The sequence below is a fragment of the Prionailurus bengalensis genome, chromosome D1 (genome assembly GCF_016509475.1).
Source record: "Prionailurus bengalensis isolate Pbe53 chromosome D1, Fcat_Pben_1.1_paternal_pri, whole genome shotgun sequence".
Taxonomy (NCBI): Eukaryota; Metazoa; Chordata; class Mammalia; order Carnivora; family Felidae; genus Prionailurus; species Prionailurus bengalensis.
Genome location: NC_057346.1, coordinates 16,223,428 through 16,250,493, shown reverse-complemented (window position 1 = coordinate 16,250,493; position 27,066 = coordinate 16,223,428). Strand labels below are relative to the sequence as shown.

General features: G+C 40.2%; 1 protein-coding gene, 1 long non-coding RNA gene and 1 other non-coding gene across 3 annotated transcripts; 1 reads left to right on the top strand and 2 right to left on the bottom strand.

Annotated features, from left to right (window-relative positions):
- Positions 1 to 51: 51 nt before the first annotated feature.
- ARCN1 (archain 1) lies at positions 52 to 27,002 on the bottom strand. Its single transcript, XM_043579507.1, has 10 exons — positions 26,817 to 27,002; positions 14,337 to 14,600; positions 13,345 to 13,524; positions 13,029 to 13,234; positions 12,202 to 12,366; positions 9,558 to 9,723; positions 8,009 to 8,156; positions 7,580 to 7,688; positions 3,757 to 3,961; positions 52 to 1,830 (listed from the first exon to the last, which is right to left on the bottom strand). The coding sequence occupies exons 1-10, from the start codon at positions 26,817 to 26,819 to the stop codon at positions 1,741 to 1,743; spliced, it is 1,536 nt and encodes a 511-aa protein (XP_043435442.1). The 5' UTR covers positions 26,820 to 27,002; the 3' UTR covers positions 52 to 1,740.
- Positions 8,078 to 17,682, top strand: LOC122483037. The gene is made up of 3 exons (XR_006297286.1): positions 8,078 to 8,186; positions 11,790 to 11,794; positions 17,672 to 17,682. It is a non-coding gene; the product is annotated as an uncharacterized LOC122483037 (long non-coding RNA).
- LOC122484516 lies at positions 11,512 to 11,618 on the bottom strand. Its single transcript, XR_006297588.1, has one exon. It is a non-coding gene; the product is annotated as a U6 spliceosomal RNA (small nuclear RNA).
- Positions 27,003 to 27,066: the final 64 nt, after the last annotated feature.

Below are 27,066 nucleotides of genomic sequence, written 5' to 3'. Positions count from 1 at the left end.
AAATCAGCAAGCAGACACCGAAGTATGAGAGAGTCAAGAGTCTAATAAACATTCATTTTATAATACTCTTTATTTGATTCAAGAATCTTCCTTCTTTGTGTACACTGGAATGTTATATTCCCTATGTATTTTACAGGGTTACAAAACGTCTTTCATTTTAAATATTACCCCAAAAGTAATTTCAGAAAAAAAAAAAAAAAGTTGTGAAACTAAACAGCTTTAAAAAAATCGTATGGACAAGCAACTTTTTCAAACAAAACTGGATTAATAAGATTTCTTGCCTATTTAACTACATGACAGATTTCTTGTCCCAGTCCCCTTCCTCAGAAAAACCTCGTGTGGAAACCAAGCCAGAGATAAGGATTCTTCCCTGATGCAGTTAAGGGAAAGGGAAAGGCCAGAAATTTCTTTGGCAATCAATTCCATCCATGGCCATCTGTGTGTGGCTGCTCTGCTTCGAGGACAGCACACTCTTTGCAGGGGAGGCCAGATGTTGTCCCCAGTGGGAGTGGTACTCTCCAGCCAGCTGGAAGCGCAGCAGGTCACCTAGTCACCCACCTCGCCCCCTTCCTGGGGCTACAGCCCAGCAGCTCAGCCAGCATACGAAGTGCAATACTGGGTTAAAAAGCCCAAGTGGGGCTGGCTGATGGAGTCTTCTTCACTGCAAGAGTAATGGGTGAGATGGGCACGAGGACACGCAAGAGAAAAGGCTCAAGGGAGGAGAAGGAAGGATTTCACAGACAGGGAGAGTTGGAAAGGACCGGGTAACGCACAGAACAGCCAAGAGGAAGGAGGTGGTGAAATCGAGGCAATGTGAGTAGATCACAAAGACCATGAGCTCTCACGTTTTAGCTGAAGTACTCAAAATGTAAAGAACTAGAAGCTTGGGTAGCACCAGCAGCAGACATGATTACCTGTGGATGTGAAATCCCTAACCGGATATAACCATTCTCCTCTCAGGCATCTTGAAGCGGGGCTATGCCATTTGAAAGGTGCTTCTCAGCTATCTGTAATAGTGACACAGGTAGGCTTCACAGTACTGTTCTAAACTGGAGGGACAGGACTGGAAGGAAAACAACTTGGCAGAGGAACGGAGGGATGAGGGGATATAGGAAAATGACAAAGGACGTCCTTATCTTTTAACTTCTAGACCTCATACCCCTAAGCAGTTCGCCTGAATAGCCTGAAGATCGAGAACTGGTTAGATCAACTGTTTCCAAGAGTGCCGAATATAATGCCTATATACAGATGATCCCAGCACTTGATTGAATGTACAGAAAGAAAAAAAATGAGGGTTAAAGAGTCTGAAAGATCAAAATGTGAAGAGAAAAAGAGGGGAAAAAAATAAAAATAAAATGTGAAAGAAAACTTTTTAAACAAAGTACGAAATGTAACTATATTCAGGGATTAAAACAAAGGAGCAACGACTGAGGTGAAGGCAGAGAAGCTGTTTAACTGGGGGTATTCTCTGGAGAGCGTGCTTTCCTGCTGGCCAGTGAAATCTGCCAAAGAAATCAGCAGCCTTTCCCTTTATGTTTGTGTCTTTCTTTGCCAAAGAACGTCTCTGTGACACTTAAACACTGAGGGTGAGTTGAGGGTCCTTGCGCGCAGAGAATCGTGCATTGTACCAGAAAAAAAGGGTCTCCAATGGCTTGTAGATTTGGAAAAAACTCTTCAGCCACTGTTGGCTTCTTCTTTATTAATTTGAAATTTTTCCTTTCTGGTTCCCTCTCCTTGGTATTACAGGATTTCATACTTATCCACTAGGAAAGTGGTCTCTGTGGAAAACCTTACAGGGCTGTTTCCATCTACCTGGGTCACTTTGGTAACCTAGGGAAACAAACAAAGAATAAGGTAAAGCAGGAGGGCAAGTCTCCAAGGTGCCGACTAAATTCTCAGGACAGAATGGATCAAATTCCCTTAAAGCAGCATTAAAAGTAACTCAAAAATACTAACAAAGTTCAATTCACAATTGGATCTCACAGCGGCACCCTTCCCCGCTGACATGATTAACCGGCTTCCCACACAGAAAAGACAACTGATGGGATGAGATTAGAGTGAGTGGTCATCAAGTAAAAGATCTAGAATGAGTGGCCATTACCCAGGTCCTGCCCCATAAAACCTATGAAGTTCACAGACATTTTATCAGGTTGATCAATTAATATTTTGACCCCAAATGCAAAATTCTAACTCTTCAACTTTATTTGCTTGACTTGCTGTCAAAGTGTAAGTGGCTCTATCACACGTATTTTCTAGACATGGCTGTGTCCTTCTGTGACATCTCGTCTTTTCCTTTTAATTATAAATGTCTAGTTTAATGAATTACCTGTAACAATAGTGCCTGTAATGGCATCAACATGATGTCTGAACCACTGATTCATATTTTCTTTTTTTTTTAATTTTTTTTTCAACGTTTATTTATTTTTGGGACAGAGAGAGACAGAGCATGAACGGGCGAGGGGCAGAGAGAGAGGGAGACACAGAATCAGAAACAGGCTCCAGGCTCTGAGCCATCAGCCCAGAGCCCGACGCGGGGCTCGAACTCACGGACCGCGAGGTCGTGACCTGGCTGAAGTCGGACGCTTAACCGACTGCGCCACCCAGGCGCCCCCTGATTCATATTTTCTAATGAAGTTTTTCAAAAGTTCCCAAACAGGAAAATGTATCTTTTTTTTTTTTAAGTTGTTTTGTTGTTGTTTTTTTGTTTTAAGTATAATCTCTATACCCAGCGTGGAGCTCAAACTCACGACCCCAAAATCAAGAGTCGCATGCTCCTCCTCTGACTGAGCCTGAAAATGTACCATTTCTATTTAATGTCTTGGGTTCAACCACATGCTCCCAATATTGATAGCCTTATGCCTATAATTAAGAGTGGAGAGAGAACTGCTTTTTAAAATGATCCAACACAGGAAGGAAACGGTAATCTCCCAAATACTTAGAGGAGAGCCAGAGACCATCTGGGAAGATAAGATAGTGCCACAATAACAAGCAAATCACCAAGTCAGAGGGAACAATGACAATATGAACTGGGCCCTTGTAATGCAACTTCAAAAACTGGAGTAACAAGGAGTTAAAAATAACGATCTAAAGAAACAGCTCACAAATTTCCTTTGCTTTGCCTATCTAAAGGGCAAAGTTGGTAACAGAATTGGTTGATGATTATCTGTACTAATGAAGGGATGCAGTAACACAAAAAATCCAAATATTGTATCCATTTGTTTTAGAATCACTTTTGAGAGGAAGTAATTTTGCCTTCCAAATAAACTTTCCTTCTTTGTGTTCAAACTATGCCTTGAGTGGCATATAAAAGGGATAAGAAAACCCTGGGTTGCATGTTTTGGTAAAAGGTTTTAAAAATATATGAGATTATTTAGAAAAGCAGGAAACTAAGAGATCTAAATCGTGCGCAATCCATAAATACTTTTATATATGTTAATATTCAATTCCTTGACCTTGTCCAATCTAGAGAGGAAAACTGAGTTAAAACAGGAGAAGAATTTGACCAAGACCATTCAATGAGAGTCAATAATGTAATCTGCAGTAATAACAGCTCTTCTGATTTTTTTTTTTTTTAACATAAGTTCTAGGTCCAATGTAAGACTTGAACTCACCTCACAACCCCAAGATCAACAGTCACGTGCTCTACTGACTAAGCCAGCCAGGCAGGCGCCCAACTTTTCTGATTTTTGATCCCATGCTGCCTATCTGGCATCTGTCCCACCACTTTCCCCGTTACGTGCTATTAAAAGGTGGTACCTGTATGTTACAGTAGTTTCTTTTGGAGATGAAAGAGACTTGAACAGGGAAGAAATCATTGGGCTGCCCAGCAATGCTGAATTCGAGGCTGCCACTCTTATTTTTGGCATCAATCACTGGCAGGCACCACTCCAAGGTATTTCGTCGACTGTCATGTCGATACTCGCCATCAATCTCGCCAATCACCGGTGCGCCGACACCGGATCTGTCATGAGAAACACCTGTGTCACATTAGCTGTCCAGAGCTGGAAGAATTCTGCCAAGGAAAACCAGCCCCGAATTTGATTATGCTCCTCAAATTCTGCCCACTTTATATGATCCTTGAAAAAGGAAACGAGGTTCCCTAATAACTGCAAGGATCAAACAGTCTTAGCACCTTGGCCAAAGGGTCCCACTCGCTGCCTTTTATACATATGGATACACGCAACCATGGGTAATTGGCAGATATATCTGTGGGCTGCTGCAACTTGTGGATCAGATCTGAAGCTAGCAGGGGACTGAGACTGATGAACACGTGAAGGGGGATGTATTTCCAAAAGTCCTGCACCAAGGGTCTGTTGCCCTGTCAAGAATGAATTTTAACATAATGCAGCTCTCTTTATAGGTGACAATGGGGGGAAAACAGGGTGATTGTAGTGATGGGAAACCTTACACACCATTACGTGGTTATTTAGAATGGAGATAAACTGTCTTTGAGAAGAGTTTTCAAAAGACCTTAGAACCAAAAAAAAAAAAAAAAAAAAAAAAAAAAAAAAAAGACCTTAGAACATTTCAAAACTTGTAGTTGACGCCAACGGGTCTGATTTACAATCCAGTAAGCGGACTTTTATTTGATAAGTGAAAACACAATTTCCTCTGCCCAGAATGTGAACATGACAGGAGAAAAGACACACAGCTGTTCTTTAGTCTGCAAGAGAACCAGGGCTAGTTAGGATGTACTCTGTACCCCCAAATGTGGCTGATCGGCAGTGTCACCCCTCCTACACATTCTAAATTTACCATCTTTTAATTCGCCAATGACATTAAATGCTTGTATTAGGGACACAGTAAATAAGGAAGACAAACATTTTAAGGGTGATACAACATGATCAGCTCTTCCCTATCCATTTTATGGTCCCAGTTGTATATATGTTTCTTCCTCTGCTCTTGTTCCGATTCCGATTCCGATTCCGATCTCTAAAGTCGAATCAGTTCTAGACAACAGAGTGAAATGTTGTGTAAGGGTCTTTTCTGGAGACTACTGCAAAACTGAACTAAGACACAGGAAACCACCATAACCACAATTATAGGGTAGATGGAGAGGCCTAAAAATTGTGGCATCCTAAAAATAGCGTAGTAAAACAAATCTTGACAAAACAAAACCCACACCTGTCACCAACGCCCAACCCCTACAATGGTTCAAGGTAGCCATCTATTGTTCTAAAAGAATAACCATGCTGTGAAGAATAAGATAGTTACTCCAATAAAGAAGAGATTGGTAATAAAGCATACTTTTTATTTTTTAAATTTTTACAAAAATGTTTGAGAGAGAGAAGATGAGAAGGAGTGGGGGAAGGGCAGAGAGACAGGGAGACAGAGAATCCCAAGCGGTTTCCACATCGTTAGCACAGAGCCCCATTCAGGGCTCGATCCCATGAACTGAGAGGTCATGACCTGAGCCAAAGTCAAGAGTTGGACACTTAACCTACTGAGCCACCCAGGTGCCCCAAGCATACTTTTTTTAATGGAAAAACAAGAATGACTAAAAACCAGGGGCGCCTGGATAGCTGAGTCAGTTGAATGTCCAACTTTGGCTCAGGTCATGATCTCACAGTTCTTAGGTTTGAGCCCTGCATCAGGTTTGGGCTGACAGCTCAGAGCCTGGAGCCTGCTTCAGATTCTGTGTCTCCCTCTCTCTCTGTCCCTCTACCACTTGTGCTCTGCCTCTCTCTCAAAAATAAATATTAAAAAAAAAATTTTTTTTAAATCCTTCCATTTAAAAAAAAATGATTAAAAACCTGACCTGGCCACATAAATATCTGAAGGACATCAAAAAGGAAACAAAACTACAAATTAAATTAGTACCATTTTCTCTGCAATAATAACAATATAACAATAAAAATACATTAAGAATATGCTTATTAGGTGTAATGACACCCAATGCTTAATCACGGGAGGTAGGTACTGAGAGGAAGAGGAGAGGGGCTAGGAATTCATTGGTGACATGATAGCGCACACTCAATGGAAGTGAGTGCTAGTGAGATTAACTTGAGGGAGAGAATATTTCTAGATGATCCTGGAAAGTAGGCCATTTAAGCACAGAACAAAAACTTATTGGAACTGATTTTCTAGGGGCGCCTGGGTGGCACAGTCGGTTAAGCGTCCGACTTCAGCCAGGTCACGATCTCGCGGTCCGTGAGTTCGAGCCCCGCGTCGGGCTCTGGGCTGATGGCTCAGAGCCTGGAGCCTGTTTCCGATTCTGTGTCTCCCTCTCTCTCTGCCCCTCCCCCGTTCATGCTCTGTCTCTCTCTGTCCCAAAAATAAATAAAAAGTTGGAACTGATTTTCTAGGGGTGATGGATATTATCATTATCTTTATTGTGGTGATGGTTTCACAGGTGTCTATGTGTCAAAACTTATCAAATTGTACAATTTAAATATGTGTAGTTTGTGGTAGGTCAACTAAACCACAATAAAACTGTTAGGAAGGGGCGCCTGGGTGGCGCAGTCGGTTAAGCGTCCGACTTCAGCCAGGTCACGATCTCGCGGTCCGGGAGTTCGAGCCCCGCGTCGGGCTCTGGGCTGATGGCTCAGAGCCTGGAGCCTGTTTCCGATTCTGTGTCTGCCTCTCTCTCTGCCCCTCCCCCGTTCATGCTCTGTCTCTCTCTGTCCCCAAAAAAAAAAAAAACTGTTAGGAAATTCACTAAAACTAATGTAGATATGTGTTCCAGCAAGAATAGTTCCCTTGAAAATGTACTCTCAGGGCACCTGAGTGGCTCAGTCGGTTAAGCGTCCGACTTCAGCTCAGGTCATGATTTCACAGCTTGTTGAGTTCAAGTCCCATGTCGGGCTCTGTGCTGACAGCTCAGAGCCTGAAGCCTCCTTCAGATTCTGTGTCTCCATCTCTCTCTGCCCTCCCCGCCCCCTCCCATGCTCTGTCTGTCTCTCTCTCTCTCTCTCTCTCTCTCTCTCTCTCGCTCAAAAGTAAATAAACATTAAAAAAAAAAAAAGAAAGAAAGAAAGGAAGAAAGAAAGAAAAAATGTACTTTCATCTTTAGCTGAAAGTTTAGAGAGCAAAGTGAAAGATTCAGTCAGATTCAATTTCTTTGAGTAGCAAACAAAACTGAGAATGGTTTTTGACAGAGAACTGGCTCCTCCTTCTGGAAGTCTTCATTACTACAGGAACAAACAGGCCCAACATCGGAAAACACAGCTCTAGAACTACAGCTGGCTGTTTGAGTTGGTTTTAAAACCGTAAATCCACTCCTTTTAACGTGTACAGCTCCGTGCACTTTGACTATGTAATCTCGTAAGCACTATCACAATCAAGTCAGAGAACATTTCCATCATCCTCGAAAGTTCTCTTGTGCCCTGTTAGTCAACTGCCTTCCTCTCTATCTCCTGACTTCTGTTCTAGGAGTATGACACATTTTCACAATGTCCGATAAGTGGAACCGTACAGTATCGAAGCCTTTTGTATCTGGTTTCTTTTACAACTGATCTTTTTAGGAAGCAGATTTTTATGATGGATAGCCAACTGAGTGCTGCTTCCAAAACAAGTTCCGAAAGGTTAGTTGTAGAAGCCCAGCACAGAAAAAACTGATTATGTCGGGGACACCACTTACGGGAGTGGGATGGTGATGATCACATCATTCAGTTCTAAATGATCTTCTTGCAGCTCATATTCTATGTTGACATCACAGCCATTTCCACTCTCTGAGGGCCAGCAATTAACTGAGAAGAAAAGCAAACCAGGAATATTCAAATACTAAAAGGAGAGTGGAGAAAAGTTAAGACGGCAAATCAAAACTGACAGCTGCAGGCCTTAAATATCCTAACATAAACTATTATAAATAACAGTTTCAAAAGTAAAGCTATTAAAAATGAAAGCTCATGATTAACATAGACAAAACCCAGCACTAAGTCCATTTTGAAAGAAGGTCATTTTGTCAAAAAAGCATTCTGCTGTGGCAATGAATGTAGAGTGTACAAGCCAGGGCTATTTGTGGTTCTCAGTGTGGACTAGTTTAGTGGGACTGACCAGAAGCACTTACTTGTCAGTGGAATAAAAGATTCTTCTGTGGTTTGTAGCCTCCACTTTAGTACCCCTACGTCACTGTTGACTGGGAACGACTTCTCTGGATTCTTCAAGCCAATTAGAGATTCTGCAGTGAAAAGTTTTTTATCCACATTTGGATGGGTCTAAAGTAAGAAGGAAGAGAAAACTTCTGAGTTTCAGGCATTATGAGACAGGAAATAGGGGTGCCTGGTGGCTTAGTCAGTTAAGCGTCCAACTCTCGATTTCAACTCAGGTCATGATCTCACAGTTCTTGAGACTGAGCTTTCAGCCAGAGCCTATGTCTCTGCTTTCAGCCAGAGCCTGCTTGGGATCCTCTCTCTCCCTCTCTTTCTGCCCCTCCCCCACTCATGCTCATTCTCTCTTTCAAAATAATAAACATGAAAAAAAAAAACCAACCCAGAAATTTATGTTAAAAAAAAAAAAAAAAGAAAAGAAATTCCTTCTGGTCTTACGTGGCCCATAATCTAAATATCTAAGATAGAAAACCATGGGGCACCTGGCCAGGCTAGTTGGTGGAGCATGCAACTCTTGATCTCAGGGTTGTGAGTTCAAGCCCATGTTGGGTATAGAAATTACTTAAAAATAAAATCTTATAAATAAATAAATAGAAGAGAAGAAAATAGGAGTACCTAAACAATGCCAATTCCTTTTGATTTGAAGAAAAATTTCCCTTCTTTGAAGAATTTTAAAAAGATTTAAGACATTTTAAAAGTAATAATTAAAATAATTTCAAGTCTAAACTATTTTGTTTGTAATTGAACAAGTTAATAACTTTGTAATTGAAAAAAGTTAAATACATTCAACCAAGTCCTTTCTAAAAATACTTCACAGGAAGCAACATCATGGGAGAGCCAGGCAAGCCAAATAGAAGACTAAGGTTAGATGCTGATCAGTTGCCAGGGTCAGATACGAGTCCTGGCCTTATAGTCAGCAGGCAGGAGAAGGAAAAGTTCTGTTGAAAGGTTAGCTGCAATCTTGCCAAGAGCACTCAAGTTGTTAAAATTCAGGCCATGTAAGATGGACTACAGAAATCATATTAATGGCGCGCCTGAATAGCACAGTCAGTTAAACATCCAACTCTTGATTCTGGCTCAGGTCATGATCTCAGAGTTTGCAGAGTTTGATGCCCCGCATGGGCTCTGTGCTGACAGTGCCAGAGCCTGCTTGAGAGTCTCCCTCTTTCTCGCCCCTCCCCGGCTCACACTCTCAGTCTCTCTCTCAAAAAATAAATAAATAAACTTTAAAAAGAAATCAGGGGCACCTGGGTGGCTCAGTCGGTTAAGTGTCCGACATCAGCTCAGGTCACGATCTCAATTTGTGGGTTCGAGCCCCACGTCGGGCTCTGTGCTGACAGCTCAGAGCCTGGAGCCTGCTTCGGATTCTGTGTCTCCCTCTCTCTCTGCCCCTCCCCCCAAAATAAATAAATATATAATATAAAAAAAAAGAAAAAAGAAATGTTTTCTGTGTTCTATGGTTCAAAGGAGAAACTCCAGTTGACTCCCTTATCCAAAACCTCTCCACACCTGTAGCTGCACCCCCTTCTTATCTTCATTCTCTACATGAAGACGAATTCGGCCAAACTTATCGTCTGAGATCCTAAGCATGATCATGCCATGCAATTCCATATTCTGCAATCCTCCATCTCGGCCACAGGTGAGTGTGATCTTTTCCTCAATCTTCATGTGCACACTGTAGGGAAAAAGTAATAAAATCTGTTCATAAAAGCAGGAACCAGAATTCCCTTTCTCCAGGGTTTAATGGTAATGAGCCACCAACAACTTATTTTAAGGTGCTACTGCTGTACGTACAAAATTTAAAGCACTAGATTCAGCCCACAAAGTCTCAGCTGTGCGAACAATGTCATTCACTAAAGAAAGGGTAATAATAGCAGAAGTATGGAAATAACTCAAGTGTCTTTCAGGAGGGAACTGCTTAAACACATAAAGGTACGTCCACAAAAATGAACACTGCTGTGAAGAAAGGGGGCAACAACTGAAAATGCGTTTCATTTGAAAATAATTTCAACAATGAAAAAAATTAAAATTATACCAGAAATACATTTATACACTTTTTAAATGCTGTTAACGTTTTGCCTCACCGTCTGTTTTATCATTTGCATACTCTCTACAACTATTATCTGATTTCTTTTCTAACCATTTAGAGGCAGATTATACATACCATGGCCCTTTAGCCCTAAACACTTACAGAGTATTGCAAGAATAGGATATTCTCTTACATAACCAAAGTACACATTAACTTCGTAAACGAACACTGATACTTTGTTTCATCTACCAACCATATGCCAATTTTGTCAGCTGACCTAATAATGTCCTTTAAAGTTGTACAAGATCCAGTTTAGGATAAAGTCTTACATTTAAATGTCATGTCTTTATAGCTTCAAATAAGGATATTCTCATCTCCACAATAAGTAAGTGAAAAAAGCAACTGGAAAATGTACCTAGTATGTTATTACCACTTACATATAAAAAGAAAAAAAAATACATGTATTTTTATTCATCTACATATAGACTATACTCCTCAGAATACAAGAAGAAACTAATGAATACTAGTTGCCTCCGAAAAGACAAACTTGCCCGGCTGGGTGGGAGAAAGACTTTTAATTGTAACACTCTTTGAACCTTTTGAATTTTGAACTATAGGAATGTGTAACCTAACACAAAAAAATAAGTGAAACAAAAAGTGCTGCCTCTCTGGGCAATTACGAAGTACAAACTATCCATATCCTTTACTACAACTATTTTTAACTGGGTGAACTGCAGAAGCTAAGAAGAATATTCTGGCATCCTATTTTGTTCTCTGTTCCACCACAGAAGTCTTCCCAGAAACAGAGGAATGAGACTCAAGACCACAAAGGAGCGCATCTTCAAATAGCGCAGGGGCCCATGCGTCTTCACAAGAGTCTGCTCCGTGCTCAGCAAGTATTTCATCATTTAGCAAAGAACCTCGAGCCCTCTCTAATACATGACAGTTTCCAGCATCTTTTTAAAATAGTGTCACACACTAAGCAACCACCAGGAATAGCAAAGGAGCTTTAGCGATTTAAGAGATTTATCCCAATGTATCCCTGTTCATTTCATACAGAAAAGGATATACAAAACACTCCTCTTTCATGCACACCTGATAAAAGTATCCTCCCAGACTCATCTTTCACTTGACCCCAAAACCATCAGCAACAGTAGAAGGTCTGGGCTTCAAGACAAGAAATCTGAGTCATGAATATGTGAACTTGGTAACTAAAAATGTTACCAACCAATCCTTAGATCAGAAACAAATCAAAATATTCTATACTGAGTTTAAGTACTGGAAAGGCAAACGAAGTTAATTTGCTATTAAAGATATTTATACATTTCGTATTAAAGATTGGTTCTCCTGAAAGTTTAATTAGAAGGAGACATGCCAAAATACAGTGTAGGGCTGCTACACCTCTAGCTCTCTAATTCAAGTCCACTTTTTTTTTTTAAATATGGAAGCTTCTCAAATTTGCGTGTCATCCTTGCACAGAGGCCATGCTCATCTTCTCTGTATCGTTCCTATTTTAGTTTATGTGCTGCCCAAGAGAGCACTAATTCAACTCCACTTTAAGAGACAAGGCACACACTAGGCATGAAGACAAGTTACTTATAAATTTAGCCAGCAGAGTTGATAAAAGGTAAGTTCTAAACTTCATAGGAAATAAATAGCTGAGAGCCACAGTTAAAATCACGGTTAAAAAAGGAAAAAAAAAAAAAAAAAAGACCCCGTGCTAAAATCTGGAATATATTCTAAGTCTTTTTTTTTTTTTAACACTTTGATTTTATCATTATTTTTTTAATGTTTACTTATCTTGAGAGAGAAGGAGAGAGAGAGCAAGTGAGCGTGAGCAAGGGAGGGGCAGAGAGAGAGGGAGAGAGAAAGAATCCCAAGCAGGGTCCACGCTGTCGTCACAGAACCCAACCCGGAGCTCAATCTCACGAACCATGAGATCAGGACCTGAGCCAAAATCAAGAGTCAGAAGTTTAACCAACTGAGCCAACCAGGTGTCCCTAAAATATATCCTAAGTCTTTTAAATTCTAGAAAAACTAAAAGTCACATAAAGAATTTGTAATGCGCTAAAATAAACATTTTTAAATATATGGTCTGTTCTTACTGAAAAAGTTACTACTCACCTTTCCATATTAATGGGTGGAGCATGCACTTTGGTTGCATCAGAAGTACGCTTGCCCATATTGGAGGACATGATAGTTTCACCTTCAGATTTCAATTTGTCTACAAAATTATCTACTTCCTTCCCTTTGGCTCCAAGTTTCAAAGCCTTGCTGGGGCCTGAAGGCCTAAGTGGAAGAATAAGAAATAACAAAGTAAGAAAAAACATACACATGATTTTTAAAAATTAGTGAATTAGTAACCCCATATCATTGAAGCTTTCCCTAAAGCTGTTCTTTAAGAGGCATGTGCAGATCTCAAGGGAAAAATCAAAGTATCCTAGGGTTTAGCGGAGAATTAGACTATTCCCTGCCCAAACTGGCAGCCGAGTCACTATTAATACGTAAGCTTCAAGTACCTAAAGAGCAAAGGTACATTTATGTAAGCATGCATGATCAGATGAAAACTTTGTACTTTTCGTCCGGATAAATACACCTGTGCATAAACTGTTGCACATAGTACTTTCAGGTAGTTCAGATTCTCCCTGAAAGCCATTCACACTTAGATTAAAAAATGCTCCATAAACAGTTAAATAGCCCCTTCTTTCCCAAAATAAGGCAACTCTCATGGTATAATTTGTAAAAGAACTCTTTAACACAAAAATTCTCTACCTTCAGATTTCTCCTTTATCCCTTCATTATGTAGCCAATGTAGCCAAATTTAATATTACATCTTACTTCATCAAGTCATTCATAATTTCAACTTGCCAGAAATCAGTTATCACTCCACAACACACACATACAGCCTTCACCTGCCATTCTAGGGTTGCTGGTGATACACTGGACTATACCTGGCTGGTGCAGGTGCCACTTTTGGTTTATCGGTTTCAATGATGGTCTCTGTGATCATGGCAGCTGTGCTGCCTCCAGATACTGCAGAGCTTCCAAATCCTCCAAATCCTGGTGCTTTTTTGCCCTGCCTCTCTGCATCTCTTCGGGCCTGTTGTAATTCCTTTGCTTTACGCCGCATCTCAGCCTTGGCTTCACGTTCTTGAGTCTACACAAAGAGACATCCATGGATGTGGCTTTGAATATAGGAAAATCAAAATACTAAAAGCCTAAAAGAAAGACACACGAACAAGAACTCCCAAAGAAGACCCTATTTACCTCTCTAACTGCTCTGAACACCTTCTCCTCGTGAGAATCCATTTCCGTGAAGGTTCTAATCTGTGCCAGGTTAACATTCTCCCGGTATCCCAGGGCAACGATTTCATCAAAAGCAAAAATTAAATCAAAACAGTGCTCAGATATTTCATTCTCCTCTAAGGCTCGGCAATACTCAGGTATCTAATAGTGGACAGCAATGGAAAAGAGATTTAAGATCTATCAGCATTTATGTTTCCCAAGTCTTATTCTTTAAAGTACACATATTAAAAAAAAGTAAAATAAAATACACAGATTTCAATAATCCTGAATCCCTCTGTTAGATCCTCTACCCTTTCTTTTAAGCAAGACTTTGGCATAAAGTGTGTGTGTGTGTGTGTGTGTGTGTGTGTGTGCGCGTGCGCACGCGCATGTTGTATTGTATTGTGTTATATCAATAAGTCTTATCTGGGGCACCTGGCTGGCTCAGTAGATAGAGCATGCAACTCGATCTTAGGGTTGTTAAGTTTGAACCCCATGGTGGGTGTAGAGATAACTTAAAAATAAAATCTTAAAAAATAAATAGGGGCGCCTGGGTGGCTTAGGCGAATTAAGCAGCTAACCTTTTTTTTTAATGTTTATTTTTATAGAGTGTGTGTGCACACTCTCTCTTAAAATAAATATTTAAATAGATAAATAAATCTTATCTGATAAACATGATCTAAAAATATGGACACACAAGTGTCAGAACCACAAAAACAGATCGAAGCAACCACTTAAGGTCTGTGAAAGGAAAGGTCAGTTTGTACATTCTCTTTTGGGATACTTAGTCTAGGAGGGCACAAAGTGTTTGCTGAATGAATAGGGAAGAAGTTGTAGCAATAAACTGCTGGGGTAGGGGTGGGAGGCATGCGGCATGCAAACTGATAAGTAGCAGCTGCTTTGGGGGATAAACAGTTTCATAGGGAAAATTTAAAGCAGAAAACTATAACCCACCATTACAAAACGACTCTTACCACTCTTGAGAAAAGCCTTAGGGTCTCCAGATCTTCTAAGATGTTACTGTTTTTGGTAGTGATCAGCACCATATACAGTTTCTCCATAGGCTGGTAGACATATCTTACACTCTCTGTTTCAACAAATGTATGCTGCTTTCCAGTGTTCATGAGCTTTGGAAATGCTGCTAACAAGCCCTCAATACGAGTTCGGGTCATCTCCACAAACTGTCGAGAAACAATAGCCTTTCCTGCTTTCGTGCAGACCGCTGCTGCCAACAGCACCTGCCAGGAACATACATGAAGTAAATACAAATTATTTCTTCAAATCTGTTTTCTTAGCATCCTCAGATCTTACACAGAATGCCACACTCAGTTATTCAGTGACGCGACCTTCAAACTCTACTTCATTGTTCTTTTCATTCTAGTATGTAATTCATAAAGTAAAGCTACAATAGAGGAAAATGAAACTATCATTCCTATTTTTCAATACCATAGCTTAAGAAAAACTTAGTTAAAAAAAACAAAACACCTTTTTCCAAGTCTACAAATATGTTTGTTAACAGATTCCCTAGAACTCAGAAACGAACTGCTCTTTGCTTTGGCAGACCCATGAAGAATAGTTAAAAACTTTTTCTAAGAACAGAAATCTCCATAGCAAAACAGGTCTGACCAGGATTAAAGGTTTAAAGGAAGCCCCTTGACCTTTCCTTTCATTTTTACCTAGAACATGGATCCAATCTAGTGAGTCTAAGTTGATCTTTTGCTCTTTGATTAATAACGTTCCCATCCCACACTATCTTACCTCCAGATATGTAAACAATCTGTAAAATCAGAAACTGAATGACTCAATGTTTTACACAGGTTGTGACACCAATCAATGATCAAGACCTACAGCCTTTTCTCACAGTCTGGCATTCATTAAACAAAACAAAGCACCAAAAGAAGACGAAGAGGCCTCAAATGCCATTAGCAGGGGAGTAAGAAAATTAAGTACAGTATTAACCATCTCTACAGTCCAGGAACCCAAGAATTCACAAATACAAGTAACAAAAGGACTATTTACACATTTCAGAAGCCTCAATGCTGGGATACAACATCTGAAATAGCAGTATCCCACTAATCAGACTTTGCAGCTTTACAGAAACTGCCGAATAAGCGAGCAACTTGAAGAAAAAACAATTTAGTCAATCCAAATATTCCTGTAGTCTCAGTACATCAATAGAGTTCTATAACAATTAGATGAGAACACAATGTCCTTATGCACCAAGACTAGGTAATTAGGTTATTTGGGAGATAATTACCATCATGTTTATTTCCAAGCAGCTAGGTGAAAACAATTTATATTAGAGAAGTGTTTGGTCTATAGAGGTTCAGGGGCTCCTGGGTGGCTCAGTCAGTTGAGCGACAAACTCTTGATTTCATCTCAGGTCATGAGATCGAGCCCCGTGCTGGGCTCAGGGCTGCTGAGCATGGAGCCTGCATGAGATTCTTTTCTCTCTCTGTCCCTCCCCTGCACACACACATGAGCTCTCTCTCAAAATAAATAAGTAAACACTAAAAAAAAAGGTGGGGGGGGGGGCTTCAAATCTTCATGTTCACTTTAAGAAACTGCCCGGGCCATCAGGGTATGCACTGGAAAAGCCACTAAGTATCTGAATGATGTCATTTACAGAAGCAATCTGTACCACTCTGTCACCACAAAGGTAGAGTTGGTAGGTGTGCCCAAGGCCAACCAGTGGGGCTGGACAAGGGTTGGTGGCCCAAAAAGAATACTGAATTTTTACTGTACATGCTTAAAAATGCACAGAGAAATGCTGAACTTAAGGGTTTAGACGTAGATTCTCTGATCACTGAGCACATCCAGGTGAACAAAGCCCCCAAGATGGGGAGAACTTACAGAGCTCATGGTAAGATCTACCCATACATGAGCTCTCTCTGCCACACTGAGATGATACTTACTGAAAAAGAGGAGACTGTTCCTAAACCAGAAGAGGAGATTGCACAGAAGAAAAAAAAAAACCCAGAAGAAACTGAAGAAACAAAGACTGATGGCCTGAGAGTCAATTCCGTATAAAATAAGTGCAAATATGGGGTGCCTGGTGGCTCAGTCGGTTGAGCCTCCGACTTCGGCCTCAGGTCATTATCTCACAATTTTTGAGTTCAAGCCCCACATCAGGCTCTGAGCTGACAGCTGGGAGCCTGGAGCCTGTTTTGGATTCTGTGACTCCCTCTCTCGCTCTCTGCCCCTCCCCCACTCATGCTGTCTCTCTCTCTCTCCCCTTCAAAAATAAATAAACATTAAAAACATACACATATATTTTAAAATAAATGTAAATAAAATTTAAAGTAGGGAAAAAATGTTTTTTTAAAAAAAATGTCCTAAATCATAAATACCCTCAGGAAAAAAATCTTGTTTTGTAAATTACTTTTAAAAGGATCAAGAAAATATTTTTTTTCAGGGATTTTTATTTTTATTTATTTTTTTCAATATATGAAATTTATTGACAAACTGGTTTCCATACAACACCCAGTGCTCATCCCAAAAGGTGCCCTCCTCAATACCCATCACCCACTCTCCCCTCTCTCCCACCCCCCATCAACCCTCAGTTTGTTCTCAGTTTTTAAGAGTCTCTTATGCTTTGGCTCTCTCCCACTGTAACCTCTTTTTTTTTTTTTTTCCTTCCCCTCCCCCATGGGTTTCTGTTAAGTTTCTCAGGATCCACATAAGAGTGAAACCATATGGTATCTGTCTTTTTCTGTATGGCTTATTTCACTTGGCATTAACACTCTCCAGTTCCATCCACGTTGCTACAAAGGGCCATATTTCATTCTTTCTCATTGCCACGTAGTACTCCATTGTGTATATAAACCACAATTTCTTTATCCATTCATCAGTTGATGGACATTTAGGCTCTTTCCATAATTTGGCTATTGTTGAGAGTGCTGCTATGAACATTGGGGTACAAGTGCCCCTATGCATCAGTACTCCTGTATCCCTTGGGTAAATTCCTAGCAGTGCTACTGCTGGGTCATAGAGTAGATCTATTTTTAATTTTTTGAGGAACCTCCACACTGTTTTCCAGAGTGGCTGCACCAATTTGCATTCCCACCAACAGTGCAAGAGGATTCCCATTTCTCCACATCCTCTCCAGCATCTATAGTCTCCTGATTTGTTCATTTTGGCCCCTCTGACTGGCATGAGGTGATATCTGAGTGTGGTTTTGATTTGTATTTCCCTGGTGAGGAGTGACGTTGAGCATCTTTTCATGTGCTTGTTGGCCATCCGGATGTCTTCTTTAGAGAAGTGTCTATTCACGTTTTCTGCCCATTTCAAGAAAATATTTTAGATAGAGAGTCACAGAGTATAAAAATTTCCAGTTGATTACTTTAAGAATGGCAGGGGTGCCTGGCTGGCCCAGTCGGTTAAGCGTCCAACTTAGGCTCAGGCATGATCTCACGGTTCAAGAGTTCGAGCCCTGAGTCAAGGCTGACAGTCGGGTGCTGACAGCTCAGAGCCTGGAGCCTGCTTCGGATCCTGTGTCTCCCTCTCTCTCTGCTCCTCCCCCCCTCACCGCCCTCTCTAAAATAAAACAAGCATTAAATTTTTTTTAAATGACAAATAATCTAGCTTAAAAGTCCAAAAACAGTTATTTTTCCCCAAATATTTATATGTTTTAAAATAAATAGTTTTGCACTCAAAAAATCTATCTTTCACCAACACTGACCCCTTGGCCTTGGGAGGTTTTTGTCATCACCTACATATGAGGCAAAAAGATATACTGAAGATAGTAAAGGATACCAGAAAAACAAAAAAAATGCAAAATGATTATGACACATTTCTCAAAGGCAATTATCCATTCCATGTCTTTAACTTTATTTATTTATTTTGGCTATAGATTTTTACTTTTTAATTTGGTTTTATTAAGGTATGATTAACGTATAAAATTGTTAAGATATTTAAAGTGTATATCGTGGCAATTCCATGTCTTTACATTAATCGTGTGAAATAAAGATTTCTTTAAATAAACGGAAGGGTAATTTTTGGTACACAAATAATGCTAATATTTTAATCTCTTTGTAGATGAAACTGACCTAAAATTATTACCAGGTCAAGAGTTATATTTGTACAGAAGGCCAAAACTAAATGTACTCAAGAAATTTGATTTCACTTTTTTTTTAATTTTTTTAAATGTCTTATTCTTGAGAGAAAGAGAGACAGAGCATGAATGAGGGAGGGGCACAGCAACAGGGAGACACAGAATCCGAAGCAAACTCCAGGCTCTGAGCTGTCAGTACAGAGCCATGAGATCATGACCTGAGCCAAAGTCAGTGGCTCAACCAACTGAGCCACCCAGGTGCCCGTGATTTCACATTAATTTTTATCATAGGTTCATATTTCAACCATCTACAGATTTCTGGCAAAACAAAATTACTTTTTTCTTTTTCCTTTTTTTTTTTTTTTTTTTTTTAAATTTTAGAGGGAGAGAGAGAGAGAGCGCACAAGTAGGGTAGAAGGGCAGAGGGAGAGAAAGAGAATCTTAAGCAGGTTCCATGCTGTGCACAGAGTCCAACCTAGGGCTCAATCCCGTAAGTTACCTGGATCCTGACCTGAGCCGAAATCAAGAGATGGACACTTGGGGCACCTGGGTGACTCAGTCGGTTAAGCGTTTGACTTTTGATTTTGGCTCAAGTCATGATCTCATTGCTGGTAGGATTGAGTCTCGAGTTGGGTTCTGCATTGGCAGCTCGGAACCTGCTTGGGATTCATTCTTTCTTTCTTTCTTTCTTTCTTTCTTTCTTTCTTTCTTTCTTTCTTTCTTTCCTCTCTCTCTCTCTCTCTCCCCCCCCTCCTCCTCCCCCCTCCTCCTACTCATGCTTTCTCTCTCTCAAAATAAAATAAACATTAAGGAAAAAAAAAAGAGTCTGACACTCTACCAACTGAGACACCCAGGCGCCCCTGGCAAAATATTTAAAAAGATAAAAATTTAGTCACTGTTTTAGCTTACTAATAAGGACAAGCAGGTAAATCTCTGTACTGGTTCACTATTGGTTTACATGCCACATATGTCCAAATAATAATATTTTTGCTCCAAAATGTCCCTCAGAAAAGAGCTGTACTGCATAAAAAAACTTGTACATCAATGTTCATAGCAGCATCATTCATAATGATGAAAATAAGCTAAAAAGCGAAAACCCAAAAGTCTATCAACTGATGAATGGATAAACAAAGTGTATATCCATACAATGGAATGTTAGTCATAAAAAGAAATGAAGAACATGCTACAACATGGATGAACTTTGAAAATATTGTGCTAAGTGAAAGAAACCAAACATAAAAGGCCACATCTTACATGCTTCCATTTATATGAAACATGCAGAATTGGCAAAACCAGAAACAGAAAGTTGATTAGTGGTTGCCAGGGGCTGGGAAAGGGGAAATGAGTGACTGCAAATGAGTACAGGGTTTCTCTTTGGGGTTATGAAAATCTTCTAAGTTTATTTATTTATTTATTTTTATTTTTTTTTTTGAAAATCTTCTAAGTTTAGATAGTGGTGATGGTTGTACAACTTAGCGAACATACTAAAACATCTACTGAATGATATAAATTTAAAAGGCTAAATTTTATGGTATGTGATTTATATCTCAATTAAAAATAAAAAGAAGGGCAGGGGCGCCTGGTTGGCTCAGTAGATAGAGGATGCAGCTCTTGATCTCAGTGTCATGAGTTCAAGCCCCACGTTGGGTATGGAGCCTACTTAAATTAAAATTTAAAAATTTAAAAAATTTGTTTTAATTAATAAAACAAAAAGGAGAGCAAACCCACAGATTAAGAGAGACTGAAGAAACCTGTCAACCAATCACAATATATAAATCTTATGTGACTCCTGATTCAAACAACTGTTAAAAAATGTAAGACAACAGGAAAATTTGAACAGTAAAAGAATAGTGAATGATAATAAGGAATTATTGATAATTTTAAAGGTGTGATATATTAAAATATTATGCAGAGTACCTGGTTGGCTCAGTCAGAAGAGTGTGTGACTCTTCATCTCAGAGTTGCGAGTTTGAGGCCACATCAGGTGTACAGATTACTTAAATAAAATTTAAAAAAAAATGCATCCATTCCACACAGATAGAACTTAGGTAAAAACTAACACCAAAGGCAACACAAAAGGGACAAAGAAACAAAGAAACAAAAGGCAACTTGTAACCAGAAAGGTATATGCTGTGAAGAGGAGCAAGTCACCTCCTTTATTTTTTTTAAATGTTTATTTACTTTGAAAAAAGAGAGACACAGGAGCAGGGGAGGAGCAGAGAAAGAGAGGGGGGGGAGAGAATCCCAAGCAGGCTCCGTGCTGTGAGCCCGGAGCCCAACACAGGGCTCTATCTCACCACTGTGAGGTCTGGACCTGAGCATAAATCAAGAGTGGGCCGTTTAACCAACAGAGCCCCCCAGGAACCCCCATCTACTTTGCTTTATTAATTGGGCTTGTCAAAGGCTATTTATAGATTGGTGGTCTCCATTTTAACATTATTATAAAAATAACTAAAGGATTATTTATTGAACACCTACTATACACACCAGATGTTCTCCAGGAATACTAAGAGGAAACCGATTAGCATTCTTCCTTCCAAAAGCCTAGTAGGATCTTAAAAGGTCACATCACAAGAAAAACCATTTTGTAAGTAAGTATGGTGAGGGATGTTAACTAGACTTATTGTAATGACCATTTCACAACATATACAAATATTGAATCATCATGCTGTACACCTGAAACTGATATAATGTTATATATCAATTATACCTCAATTTTATTTTATATTTTTAATGTTTATTTATTTTTGAGACACAGAGGGACAGAACGTGAGTGGGGGAGGGGCAGAGAGAGAGGGAGACATAGAATCTAAAGCAGGCTCCATGCTCCAAGCTGTCAGCACAGAGCCTGACACAGGGCTCGACCCCATGAACCATGAAATCATGACCTGAACCAAGGTCGGACGCTTAGCCGACTGAGCCACCCACGCGCCCTATTATACCTCAATTTCAGTAAAAAGCCTACAAGGGATAAGACACAAATAAGTGTAATACTGGGAAGAATGTGTTAAGTAACATACTCTGGGATTTCAAAGAGATTACTTCTAGTTGGTAAGATCAGGGATGACTTGGTGAAAGAAACAGCGCTTAAATCATGCTTTGATTAATTGGGGGAAGTTGAGTGTGTAAATATGAACAAACAGTAGAGTAAAACAGTAGGTAGGACCTAAGCAGAAGAGGTCTACTCTGAGACTCTCTTTGAGTCATTCCATTATACAGATACAAGCAAAATAAGGCTTCTGAAGTAGTACCAAAGTGCCCACACTAAGTATGGCTCTAAACCTTGAAATACCCAAGACACCACAATCAGAGGGACCATGAAGCTGACACAGGTTTCTATTCACTATGTCATTCATGTCACCTCTGGAAGGTATGGTCACCTCTAAACAAGATAAATTTAACCTGTTCTAAATTAGAATTCATCTTCCTAAGTGCCTTGACATAATAAAGCTTCCCCTTCATATCAGTGTTCACCAATGTCAAACATTTACTTATTTTTTTTTCAATGTTTATATATTTTTTGTGAAAGCAAGACAGAGAGAGCGAGGGAGGGAGAGAGAGAGGGGGGGACAGACAGAATGCCAAGCAGGCTCCACGCAGTAAATGTAGACAGAGCTCAATACAGGGCTCAGTCTCACAAACCATGAAATGATGACCTGGGCCAAAACCAACAGTCAAGACGCTTAAATGACTGGAGCCACCCAGGAGCCCCAACGTTTAACACTTATTAAATTTTTTTTTCAACGTTTATTTATTTTTGGGACAGAGAGAGACAGAGCATGAACAGGGGAGGGGCAGAGAGAGAGGGAGCCACCCAGGCGCCCCGTGTATACTGTATTTTAATAAATGTTTGGGGCGCCTGGGTGGCGCAGTCGGTTGAGCGTCCGACTTCGGCTCACATCACGATCTCGCGGTCCGTGAGTTCGAGCCCCGCGTCAGGCTCTGGGCTGACGGCTCAGAGCCTGGAGCCTGCTTCTGATTCTTTGTCTCCCTCTCTCTCTGCCCCTCCCCTGTTCATGCTCTGTCTCTCTCTGTCCCAAAAATAAATAAATGTTGAAAAAAAAATTTTTTTAAATAAAATAAAATAAAATAAAATATACACAACAAGGTAAGTTAATTTTTTCTGACTGTAATTTGACCTGATTTTCTTTGGGGAAGAATGAATAAATATGATTCTCTATAAGGTTGCCTTATTTATTTATTACATTTTTGGAAAAGAACATTTAGACCTAAAAGGACCTTTCAAGAGCCCGTGGTGGTTTTATAGATGTAAAAACCGAGGGCCCAAAAGTTAGATGACATCTCCAGGATTGTTGAAAGCAAAACAACAACAAAAAACCATTAAGTTGAGCTTCGTCAAACAACCTTCTCTTAATACTTAAGATGGTTTGAGTATATTATCATTTGTGTTTGGATTAAATAACAACTCTCTTCTACCCAGATTTAACTACATGGATCAGAAAGTTCTTGGAGTAAAGAAACCTAAAGAATTAGTTTCTGTTCTGCCTCTGTCACTAATTATATATTGCATAAGTCACTTAATTGCTTCCCCAAAATAGAGGTTTATATGAAATCTACAGTGCCTTTGCATCTTTACAATTCTAAAGTTAAGCATTTGAAAATTTTATAGCAACTAAAAGTGTACAATACCCCCACTTTACACCCACTACTCCAGTAGCAATTACTTTGGAACAGTATTTTACATTAATATTAAGCTGCTAAAAGGCAAACTGCCTCATCAAAACAAATCATGTGTGTGCAGACAGAGCTGTGTCTGAGATAAGCTGCCATACCATGTCTTCATCCCCACTAGTGATAAAGGTCTGAGAATAACAGGTAGTGATCCACCATAAACACGCACAATTCCCAAAAGAAAAAAAGCTGAAGATTTCCTCGAACCTCTAGATGTTCCATATTCCTCACTCCCAGAACTAGGCAGTCACTTTTTCCTTTGTAAATGACTGCAATGATATCATCATATACACATATACGTGATTCATGATCATATTAAGGCTAGTTTCTACAACTGTCAGAGAGGATCACTTTGTCTTTCCTGTTTGCATGAGGTAATTACAGAGAGAATCAGAGGGATGATTACAATAAAATCTACACCTCATACAAAACCTAAAACTTGAAAGTTACTCAGTGAGAGTTTTAAGCTCATCCCAAGTTTCTTGTAGAGAATGAAAATAAAAGGACATGTTCTCACTTTCGGCAGTAAAAACTTTCTACTTGAAGAATAAACAGTTGACAAGTCAACAGAAACTCAAGAACTTTCTTCTTCTTTGCTGTACTCTCAAACAACAGTCAAAAAGATACATAAAGAAAACAAAAGCTGTGCAGCTGCTATGTTATATACAAAGGTAAATAAAAGCAATAATAACCCCCTAGTTGGGGACTGTTATTACTATGTAGGATTTCAGTTTCTCCCTCATTATGTGCAGATCATTCACAGGAACCCAAATTTAGCTTTCTAATACTAATGACTTTTGGAACGGAATGTCATCATTTATATTCAATGTGTCCAGTCTAGTTTACTCATTGCTATCCTGAGTGAATAAAACAGCATTCTGTAAGTAACCAAAGATTTTACAGACTGTTGCTACCATGAGACTTCATATCAAGTTTATGCAATTCTAAATTTATTAAGACAAAGAACGGACCATACTATCTAACAAATGTTAAGAAAATAAGAACATGTTCTCATTAATTTGCAGAAAACTAGAAAGAAGATCTAATCAAAAGATGCCCTTTTTTGTACTTCACTTCATGACAAAGTCATCATAAGCCATTTGTTTCTGCATTTGTTCATTTATTTTCCCTACTAGGACTTCCTAATATGGGACATTTTGCATTAACTTCTTTGCATTAACAAAGGAAATTTATTTTTCAAAAATCAACATTTATTATACCTAAAACTGTCAATACTGTGTGTCAACTTTAAAACTTTGAAAAAAAGAAAAACAGGAAAATGACATACCCACAACCCTCCCACCAACATTTATGTACTGATATCTTCAACTTACTCTGAAATGCATTTAAAAAATTAAAAATTAAAAAAAAAAAGGTGGAGAGAGGGATGGATGGATGATTAAATGAGCAATAAAATAAACATAGAGAAATGTTAATTATAGAATCTAGCTGCTGATGGGGTGCCTGGCTGGCTCAGTCAGTGGAGCATGAGACTCTTGATCTTGGGGTTGTAAGTTCAAGCCTGTACTGGCTGTAGAAATTACTTAAAAATAAAATCTTAAAAAAAAAAATGTGGGTGAAATAACTGTGAAGTTATTTCAACTTTCCTAGATGTTTGAAAGTTTTATAATAAAATGCTGAGGAAAAATCATCTTTCAGAAGTTCTGATACAACTTTTACACGGAATAAATCTTACAAAACGTGACCTATTTGGACATTTCTACTATCTAGGAATCTTTTAGTAAAAGAATAAGACCCAAAAACATTATACAGAAACAATACTTAATAATTTCTTAACACTCAGCAGAGCAGAATATACCGAGATAAGTTTTTCTCCTGAGTACACCAATCTGTGGGTATCTGGCTCTTGCCAAGTCCCATATAATTTTTTAAAATATGCATATTTAAATATGACACAACTGTATGTATATGCACATATTCAAACAACATGCAAAATTTAATGTTTATCATTCAATACCTAAGGCTTTATCATCTCTCAGTTATCAATGAATTAAAAATATTAAGTTCCAGGGCGACTGGGTGTCTCAGTCGGCTGAGCATCCAACTCATGGTATTGGCTCGGGTCACCATCTCACGATTCATGAGTTTGAGCCCCACATCGGGCTCTTCGCTGATGGTGTGGTGCCTGCTTGGAATCTGGTCTCTCCTCCCCTTTGCCCCTCACCTGCTTGTGCTCTCTCATATATTAAGTTCCAAGAACTTTTCAACAAACACGATTTTTGTAAAGACTATCTGTATTTGGTTTATGTACTACAAGACTTTAATTTTGCTATTAAAATTATAATATGCTCTAAAATGCACTAAATACACCCAGGATGTAAACAGCCAAGGAATTTAAGAATCCCTATCCCAATATTGAGCCTCCCAGTGGAAATGAAAAACGGGAGTTTTTGAAACATTTATGTCCAACAGTAAAGTTTATGAGGCAAACCTTCTGGGTGCGATTTATTTGCCTGAAGCTGAAAACAAAAATCCTTCAGTGGTTTAAAAACCAAGCATGAATCCTACCCCTCCACCACCCAAGTTCTCATCTAAAAACGCTGTCAACAGAACTGAATAGGATTGGCACCAAACTATACTGTCACCTCTCAAGTGTGTAGGAAGATGCTTTAAATCAATTAATGAATTAACGGAATAAAAAAAAAATCCTTCAAAAGACTTAAGAGCATAAAGTACAACTAAGTCACTAGCTCATCTGGAACCAAAGAATTTCTCCTACTTCATAAATATCCACAAACTTTGGCTTTATCAGCCAAGATTTCGTGCTGTCAGCACTGTTTTGTCCCATCCTCAAACACATTAATCTTCTCCGTCTCTACAATAGATGAGAACATGAAGATCACGCATCTGAAGGCAAGGAACATCTGAGGAAGGGTGCAACCCCTTCTTGTCGTCCCCCCCCCCCCCCCCCCCCCCGCCCCGTGAGAGTTCCGATTACGATGTGCCACCTACACATTTTACTTCGGTAAGTTCCTTGAAAACAGAAAGCCTGTGTTCTCTGTTACTCGCTCACATCTCCCTAACGCCCCATACACGGCATGTACTGGGTAACACTGACAAACGGACACACCTAAATTCTGTAAGTAGCGAAAGGTTTCAGGGACACCTGGGTCCTACAAAGTAACGTCACAAGTTCCTCCTTCCTGTTCCATCTTCCTTTCGAACTTTCCTCTATTTCCCCCTTCCGAACAAACAAAAGAAGTCCTGAACACCAATGGGTCTGGATTCCGAGTATCAAGGGCCTACCAAACCCCGGGGATGAGAGGAGAGCCGATTACCGAAGAAAGGGAGCCCCCCCCCCCCGCCCCCCGAGGAGACCAGCCTGCAGAGCCCGGCCCCCAGGGAACCCTCTGGACACTAGCACCGAGGTCTGCAGCGAGACGGTCTAAGCCACTCCACTACGCGGTTCTCCAACAGCAACACCCCGGGCCCAGAAGAGGAGGGTGCCCAGCTGGGCAGGGAGAAGGGGCGTGGGCGCAACGGGAAAGGGACTGCAGGCAGGTCCGTCGGATCGCCTGGGAGGTCGGGCACAGGGCAGGGAAGTCCACACGGCTCCCCGAGCCCCGAGGGAAGTGTCCGGCTCCAGGCCCTCTGGGCGGGACTCCTCTGGCCCCAGCACCAGGCCGTCTGGCAGGGACAACGGGCAAGGGAAGCAGACCCCGGCAATCCGGACCGGCTCGGATCTTACCATGGTGAGGACGGTGATGGGGCTCACTCGCGCTTCCGGCTCCACTGGGGCTGGGGTCAGGGGAAGGGGAGCACCGGCCGCTCCGGACCTGCCGCCCCCCTGTCAGGAGCCGCTGCCGCTTCGCCTCTTGCCAAGATGGCGGCCTCGAGCCACGTCTCCAACCGGAAATGGCGCGGGTCAAAGGGCGGAGGGCGGGGCGCCGTGGGGTGGGGATGTGCAGTACCCGGCTGCTGGGCAGGTTTTGCCAAGG

Bases quoted from the DNA above. Each gene is read 5' to 3' on its own strand.
- ARCN1 (XM_043579507.1), bottom strand. The intron at 13,235-13,344 runs GTAAATAGGGTC...CTCTTTGTGTAG, and splicing joins TGTTCAGAGCAGTTAGAGAG to ACTCAAGAACGTGAAGCCAA. The intron at 3,962-7,579 runs GTAAGTGGTGTC...TTCTCATGACAG, and splicing joins ATCATCACCATCCCACTCCC to ATCCGGTGTCGGCGCACCGG.